The sequence below is a fragment of the Sceloporus undulatus genome, chromosome 1 (assembly GCF_019175285.1).
Source record: "Sceloporus undulatus isolate JIND9_A2432 ecotype Alabama chromosome 1, SceUnd_v1.1, whole genome shotgun sequence".
In the NCBI taxonomy this organism is placed as follows: domain Eukaryota; kingdom Metazoa; phylum Chordata; class Lepidosauria; order Squamata; family Phrynosomatidae; genus Sceloporus; species Sceloporus undulatus.
Genome location: NC_056522.1, coordinates 238,108,601 through 238,117,692, shown reverse-complemented (window position 1 = coordinate 238,117,692; position 9,092 = coordinate 238,108,601). Strand labels below are relative to the sequence as shown.

Here is a 9,092-nt window from a genome sequence, read left to right as displayed (position 1 = left end):
ATGATGATGATGATGATGATGATGATGATGATGATGATGATGATGATGATGATAAATTATAAGAGTTTGGCTACTAGTGTCTAATAATAATATAGAAATCCTTGCCTACATGGAAGAATACATTTCTGGTTCTCACACTTGCTGGAGGAAATCTGAGAACGTGAAGGAAATAAGTTCAAGAAATGCAGACCAGTATGAAATTAATGTTTTTCATATTTATAATATAATTAAAAATGTTCATGTGTCTTTTTTGATATTCCATTTCTTTCATACAGTATTACATTTTACCATTGGATAGTAATATCTGATTGTGAAGGTAGGACAGGAATGGCTAGTGTCCTCTATGTGAGTGGGGATTTGACTGGTTTTTAAAGAAGCTATCTTGAACCTTATCCCCAAAAAGAAATAATAATAATAATAATAATAATAATAATAATAATAATATTTATTTGTATACCGCCCTGTGGCGAACCAATCCGGGCGGTTGACAACGGTGGTTATAACAGAGTAAAATATAAAATTAAAAACATTATAATCCCTCCCCTCCTTATAAAAGTATTAAAAATATGACAGATTAAAAACACAATATCAAAACATAAAATATAGTTAAAACAAACTAAAAACCCTGGTGTCCCTCTGGAGATCCTCAACCATCACTGAAGATGGGGCCACGAGAGGAAAGAGGGGATCAGGGAGCCCAGGCCGGGATGGTTAATCTGGAAAGGCCTGCCGGAAGAGATCCGTCTTGACAGCTTTTTTAAAGCTGTCTAATGATGTCAACTGATGGATCTCATTCGGCAGGTCGTTCCAGAGTTTGGGGGCGACCTCTGGGAGGTCGCCGCAAGCCTAGATTTTAGAGGCTGCAGTAAGTTCCTCCCAGAGGACCGGAGAGCGCGGGGAGGATTATACGGGAGGAGGCGGTCCCTGAGATAGCTTGGACCCAAGCCATTTAGGGCTTTAAAGGTAATAACCAACACCTTGTACTGGGCCCGGAAGCTAATAGGCAGCCAGTGGAGGGACCTCAGAACCGGAATAATGTGGTCCCTCCTAGATGTACCAGAAATAAGCCAGAAAGAAAGAAAGAAAGAAAGCTGTAGCCAATGGTTGCATATATGGCGCTGATCCCTGGTGCTTTGAAGAAAGAAAGCTTCCAGTTGCCTACATCAGATAGCTTAAAAACTGTTGCTATAAATTATGCACCAGTGTGAGTGTCAAAACCTCAGGATACTGTTGTATCATCAGATGCGCACACAGACAGCATATGAGTGGCCAGATGCTACAAACCTGCTGTACTTCTGTCTTCTACACATCTATTAAAATTGCAGGAAATCTCTTATTTCTGAATCATCATCCTACTGTCTGTCTGTCTATCTATCCATCCATCTGTCTCTGTTTTTTTTTTTTTTAATGGTGAGCTTTAATATAGGTTTCACTTGCTTTCCACAATCATGCCAATTTTATCAATTGCTGACAGGGTTATTTATGGTATAGTTAGAACAAGACTAATCAGTTCTGTGTTAAACCAATTTGACCTCAGAATCTTGTGGGAATAAATGTTCCTATCAAAATGGCCCTGCATTTTGAAAACAGTTTCTTTAGAAAAAGATTAACTGAGGTGTGGTACAAACTTCCCCAAAGGCGCGGGTCTGTGGCGCCCCTTTTAGCTCCAGGTTGGGGGCAGGGCAGCCTCACTGGCAGCCCTGCAGCCCCAATCTGGAGTTTTTCCGGACCACAGAGAAGCGGCAATATGCCATTTTTCTGTGGCGCGGAAAAGGGGTGTCCTTGGTGCTTCATGCCCCTGGACACTCTGGGAGCCAGAGCCATGGGAGAAAGGGGCCGCCCAGCCCCTTTCTCCCCGGCCTCATTCCTGCAGCCATTTGGTTGCTGTGGGAACAATGCACATGCCCAAAAGGAGCTCCGTTTCATAGCTCCTTCCCCTGCCGCAGCCAGGTTTCCGTAAGCAGCCTGGGGCGGTGCAGAGACATCACACACACGCTGTGCCATTTGGATGCAGCATATGCATGTTGTCATCATGGCGGCACCCATGTGGATGGGAGGCCGCCATGATTACGCCACCACCACGTACTAGGGTTGCAGGGTGTACAGTCGCTCCACCCCCGCGCAACCCTAGTATGTGGCCAGGCCTGTGCAGAGCACTGGTCTAGACCACACCTGAGAATCCTTCTTCCTAATGTGTTAATCCAAACATGGCAAACCAAACCAAAAAGATAATAGACCCTTAGAGTAGAAGGGTACTCCAAGGGCCATCTACTCTAACCTCTACTTCAACCTCCTCCCAGGCAGGAATACATAACTAACACACGTCCAAAACATGGTCGTATACCACCCTCTGAGGCACTCTGTTCCCCTAGCCAGCTTTATCAAGGATGGACCATGTGAAGAAATGTAGATAGCCTGGCAGCTGCCAAGATAATATCTGAATGAATCTTGGGAGGCGTCTTACAAAAATCTAATCATTTTATAATTGTGCTGATAAGTCCATGATACTTTGCATAGAAAATTGTTTTACTTGAATTGTTTTGTCAATGCTTCAGAAAAAAAATAAAGACCTGATCAGAGAGTGCTGGTATAACTGGTATATAACTGGTATAACAACCTCCTAACCTGAAGGCCAATATAATTTGGCAAATAAATCTAAAATACAAAGAAGGAAACAATATAAGTCAGCAATAGTCCAAACATAATTCTGCAAAAGCCCATGAAGAGACATAGTTTATCCAAACATCATTCTTCATTTTCTTCCAGAACATCTTCTGTAAAAATGAGAAAGGAAAGAACCAAATCATTTCTGTTTTTCTATTTCTTGCCTTCAGATTAACTCCAGATATATTGTTTGTACATGTCCTAGATTTATTATTTTCCAGGTATCATTGTCACAAAGCTCTTGCTCTTGGTTTTTTGTGCGTTTTTCAGGCTATGTGGCCATGTTCTAGAAGAGTTTCTTCCTGACATTTCTCCAGCATCTGTCAGGAAGAAAATCTTCTAGAACATGGCCACATAGCCCGAAAAACCCACAAAAAAACATGGATGCTATCCATGAAAGCTTTCAACTTCACTCTTGCTCTTGCTTTCTTAAATGGCTTTACCTTGGTTTGAAAAATGCTCATATCTAGCATGTAGCTACTTAATGAGATGGATCTCTGCTAGTTCCTAAAACATAAGTGAAGTTTACTCTCTTTTCTGTATGGAGTTTTTCTGACTCAATTAAGTGTTACCTCTTAATGAGAAAATGAGAAATGGAATGAAGCAAAAGACCTTTAGGTTGAATTAGAGTAATTAGTTACCTGTTCCGCACCTTCAATTTAATTTAATAATTGAATCACTATGTACTTCTCTTCGGAAAGAATTGAGAATGAACTCTGGTTGCCTAATTGTGGCTGAGTTGAGCCACTATATCATTTTGTTTTGTTTTGGATGAAGGAATGGTGGATACATAAAGAATGATGTACAAAAGTAGCAAAGAAGGGTGAGGCCAGAGGGGATGGGTGGTTAAAAAAAGGGAAGAGGTAGTGGTTTGAATGTTGGATTATGACTTTGGAGACTAGGGTTTGATTCCCTAATTGTCCATGATGTCCACTGGGTGACCTTGGACAAGTCATACAATAAAAGACTTGGAAGAGACCACAAGGGCCATCCAGCCCAGCCCCTTGCCATGCAGAAACTCTCAATCAAAGCATTCCTGAAAGGAAGTCATATTCTCTCAGCCTCAGGGGAAGGCAATGGCAAACCTTCCCAGAAAAAAAAAATCTTGCTAAAAAAAAACCCGAAACACGATAAGTTTTTGCCTTAGGATCACCATAAGACTTGAAGGCACACAACATCAGCAACAACAAAGCAAAATAGGGCAGGTGAGGGCTGTAGGAAAAAGCAGGCTGCGTCTGTTTTTATATTCCTATAGGGGTCAACTAGAAATATATGAAAAACCCAGAAGCAAGATGTAAGCACAATGTCACTCTTCCACTCATCTTCTCCAGCAAGTGATATTAACAGATGCATATTGTCTCTGATACTAGAAGTGGCATATAGCTATCATAGCTAGTAAAGATCAGTAACCTTATAACCATGAATTTGTCTGTAAATTATCTATGTTGGCAAATATCACAACAGGCAGCTGGTGGCCTCAAAAGACAGAGAGAGGTTTGCATGTGTTGTTAAGGAAAATGCAACATGGGATATACAGTAGAGAAATAAAACACGTATGTGAAAGTCACTATGACTAACCAAAAGCAATTAAGAAGCCACACAGGTGTAAAAGCTAATGTAATTTAGCAGTCCTAAATGCCAAGGACAGAAATGTAGAGTGTATAATCGGAAACACCTGAGTATCATTAAGTGTACAAGGTGAAATGATGAAATCCTTAAGTATGGGTTGAACTATGAGAACCAATCAAAATGGATGTACACACCCACTGGGTGGAAACTGACTAAGTGGGTGGTGTTTAACGATGGCTATAATAATTGCTATGATTGCCAATGTATTTTGTGGGTAGTTGTGGAGTTTTGTGAGTAGTTTGGAGATTGTAGAGATTGTGATTTGTGAGGGCATTAGTATTTGTATATAATAGAATAAAGTAAATCTTTTATATAAGACTACTGAGTTGTTTGGTGTCTTGAGGAAGATACAAGAGCCAGCAGGATCCTGGAGAAGTGTGAAGACTTCTGTGGAGGAAGAGTGAGAAGGCTTGGAGAGTTTGTCAGGGTCTTCAGCCTTTTCTCTGAAACTCTGCTGCTTTGAAGAAAAGCATTAACCACTGGCCAAAACTGGTCAGCGCCGGTGCATAACAAGGTGGTGAGTTAGAGCCAGAGGTGAAGAGCTACAACTCCCATCATCCCTGACATGTGTGCCATTTGGGGGTGCAGGAGTACAGTCCATACAGGGTGAAAACTCAGAGGGGGGTGAATACCTGGTGGGGTAGTTGCTCCTATCCAATCTAAGACCCTGCTTCCTCCACCAGCTAGGGCACCTCTGCCATCCATTGACTATGACTCTGGGGGAGGGATGCTGTTGCCCAGCAGTCCCTCCCAGGTCTCAGTGGCTACTGGGTGAGTGATAAAGGGCATCAGCTCCCTTTTTCTTTGACACAGCAGTTCACTACACCTGGAATAGGATACTGGGATGCAGTAGCACTGAAAGCCATCAGTGGCCACTGGTGAAAAGGGTCTGACTAGGCTGGCAACCCCCCAGCCATTCACCCACCTCTGTCAGCCAGGTTGCTTCTGCTGTGATGGAGCATGAGTTACTGCACTGGGGTGATACCAACCCTATTGATGGCTCTGGAGGTTTAGTACGATGAAGAGAGCCAATTTAGTAGAATTAGCAATTTATCTGAACAAACAAAATGTACTGTTTGTTGTTTTATGTAGCAGTTTACCACAGGCATACAACAGTTCCTAATTCAGGCCTATAGCTAGGCCTTTAGGGGCCCTAGGGCAGAAACTAGGTCTCGGTAGGGTGGAGTGTCCGCATGCTCCTGAGTTCTACTGAGCGCTGTGGGCGCCATCTTGGTGCACCGCCATTTGGACCCCCCTTTGGCTGGGGGCCCGGGGGCAGTGGCCTGGTTGCCCAAGCCTAGCTAGTCCAACAAAGTTCCTCATTAGAAATTAGGATAGGCTAGGCTAGTATCAGAGTCAACATGCATCTATTAATAACGCTTGCTGGAGAAGATGAGTGGAAGAGTGCCATTGTGCTTACATCTTGCCTCTGGGCTTCTCATATACAGTATTTCTAGAATAAAATGTCCTCCTGCCACTTGCAGCTCTCTGACTATGTGGGATTGTTAACCTTGCTTCTAGCCATGACATTTCCTTTCTTTTCCAGATGTTTGACTGGATCAGCCACAACAAAGAGTTGTTTCTGCAGAGTCACACTGAAATTGGGGTGAGCTACCAACATGCCCTAGATTTACAGACGCAGCATAACCACTTTGCTATGAATTCCATGGTGAGTACATAAAAGGTTTTCTCTGAAGACATGTGTGTGACAGAGATGAGAAAATTGTGAGAGAATGCAGTTTCGTGAGGTATAAGGTAGAGTTTATTTAATTATTAGTTTAGTGTAGGATTATGTTATGTGTGTAAATGAGTGATCTTGTTTCTTAGTAATGTATTTTTGTGTTTTGAAAAACTAATTTAAAAATTCTTTTTAAAAAGAAAGAAAGAAAATGGTGAGAGAGAAGCACTAGTTAAAAGATGAGGGAACTCATGGCTTGGTGAACAAAAATTTGGACTGATTATTTGGCAGCAGCACTTTTTATTCTCCTTTGAGTTATTGCTTTGTCTCTTCTGAGACTGGCAGCTGAGAATTTTCTTTATTTACAAACAAGCCTATCTTTAATACGGGTGGAACAATTAAAGTGGAATACCCTTAATCAGAGCCAGTGAAAGCAGAGCTCACTACTTTTTATTAAAATCTTTTCATACTTGGCTTTTCTTTCTATATCTATAGTCTATATCCTAATGAGAAATGTCTAATCAAAGCATCCAATATGGCTAGAATTTATTATTTTGTCAAATAAATCAATTATGCAATTAGAGCATGATCAACCTGGAATTGACATGAATTTCAGATAAAAGGCCACTGTGGTTATTGGCATATTCATGCTGCTGTTATCTACATAGCCTAGAGATGCTATTTGTATGCACATATCGTAGGACAGAAATCGCTTCCCACTGATATGATTTCATCTCTCTCCCCAATTCATGTTGTCCATCCCCACCAACTACGGAAGAATGAACTCAGGGAACAAAGATCCTTGCCCACTTGACTGCTTATTCACCTGTTCCCATGAAATTCTGCAACAGGATAGCAGGTGTCATACTATTACATGTGTGCATAGATTAGGTGTGTAATTGTTCACTAAAGTTCTTCTTGAAGAGAACAATGAGTAACATTAACAAGTTTCTTACCACTACAAGAAAGTCTTCAAAAATCATGCGGGTTTTGAAGCCTATTCGCAATTAAAGATTTAACCACATATGAAATCCGTGAAGAATAAGCCCCCTCATTACAGCATTTTCTAAGTAGAAAACAGCTTTTCTGTACAGAAAATAATATTACTGTAATGGGGAACTTAGGGACTGTAGAGACCACCATGCAAGGGAAGCCTGCAGCCACCCATTTTTGCCCCACACAGAGGCCGTACCAACCAAATGGCACAGCCTCCAGGAGGCATAAAAAGAACCCACTCCCAGCGGGTTCTTTTTGTGCCACGCACAGGGCACCATTTCCGCCCTCGCATGCACTGATGTGCATGTGGCACAGTGCTGTTTGGACACTGCCCCATGAGTACATCATGGTGGGCCCCATGTGGACACCCCTATTATGTCCCCGGGGGCAATGCGTTAAGGTCCATAAATAAGTAGCAAAATTAAACTAAAACCTTTAAATTACAGTATTATAGGCACTGTATATAGTTTCATATGCATATTTTCATGGGGTCAAAATGAAAATTTGGGAAGATGTGATGTTTTTAAAGAAAATGTTAAAAGAAATAAAAAATGGTTATAAAAAACTCTTTCCTACTGAGCCTCGCTTAACTGACACCATCTCTTCAGAGTGACAAAACCACCTGGGACTTCAGTCTGAACTTCAAGGGAGCTATCCAGGTTACTGAATCCATCAACAAAATTGGATCAGCATCTTGGGTATTTCCTTTAAAGTTCAAAAGAAAATCTAAGCTGAATTCACTGCCCCCTTGACATGGTAGCCACCAGGCCACTGTTATATCTAGTCTGGTAAAATTGTGCTTTCCGAGTTTTCCTCTCCTGAATATGCACAAAACCAGAGAACCATGAAGCAGTGGGATTAGAGGGCTTGATAGGAAAGAGCCTCCATGTACAGGTTCATCACAGTCATGAAATTATTATGTGATTCTTGAGTATTGCTTTGAATATTTAACATCTGAGTTTCACAGAGGACTGTCACTAGCTGCATATTGATCAGTAATGTGTAGCTTTACACAGCATGCATCTTAGTAATACCCATGACCGAGCTCCAGTCTCTACAGGTCTTAATAGTGTTCCAGATACCTTTCTCTTCATTGTAACAAGCAACAGATGAAAAATTGTTAAAGGAAAATGGCATTGTCCTCTAAACATTTTCTCTGTTTTTATTTTTGCACACTATAGAATCATAGAATCATAGAGTTGGAAGAGACCACAAGGGCCATCCAGTCCAACCCCCTGCCATGCAGGAAATCTAAGCATCCCCGATAGATGGCCATCCAGCCTCTGTTTAAAGACCTCTAAGGAAGGAGACTCCACTACACTCCGAAGGAGTGTGTTCCACTGTTGAACAGCTCTTACTGTCAGGAAGTTCTTCCTAATGTTGAGGTGGAATCTCTTTTCCTGGAGCTTGCATCCATTGCTCCAGGTCCTGTTCTCTGGAGCAGCAGAAAACAAGCTTGCTCCCTCCTGAATATAACATCCCTTCAAATATTTAAACAGGGCTATCATATCAACTCTTAACCTTTTTTTTCACCAGGCTAAACATCCCCATCTCTCTAAGTTCCTTAGTTATCCGCCTCGCACCCTCAGAACATCTGGGCAGCAACTCCTGAAGGTGCCTGGGGCAAGGTTGGCCGCTACGGCCAGAAGATCCTTTTCCACAGCTGCCCCAGCCCTTTGGAACACGCTGCCCATAGAGCTCCGCTCATCTACCACCCTGGCCCAATTTAGGAAGGGACTCAAAACCTTCCTATTTAATCAGGCATTCCCCGACTAAACATCCTATGGGCCTCCCTCCTCACTCGTGGCCGTGAGGTTGGGCTAAGGGGTTTTTATTGTTTTTATGATGAGATGTTGTTGTTTTTAATCTGTTTTATACTGTTTTTGCTGCACTGAGGTGCATTTGTAAGCCGCCCTGATCTATTTGGAAGGGCGGGGTATAAATAAAATTTTATTATTATTATTATTATTATCCATCCTGATTTCTTGAGAAACCTCTCATTTTTCTTTCTCACTGGAACTGTTTGAAATTGTGCCTTCAGTATCTCCCTTTTGAGAAACTCCCATCCGTCCTGAATTCCGTTCTCTTTTAGTATTTCTGACCACGGGATCACCCTCAATACTTC

At 41.9% G+C, this 9,092-nt stretch overlaps 1 protein-coding gene across 1 annotated transcript in view; it reads left to right on the top strand.

The window, feature by feature from the left end:
* The window catches only part of KALRN (kalirin RhoGEF kinase), a 695,315-nt gene that overhangs the window by 383,317 nt on the left and 302,906 nt on the right, over positions 1 to 9,092 (top strand). The window contains 1 exon segment of the mRNA XM_042446189.1: positions 5,840 to 5,962. Coding sequence (XP_042302123.1) covers positions 5,840 to 5,962 — 123 coding nt within the window.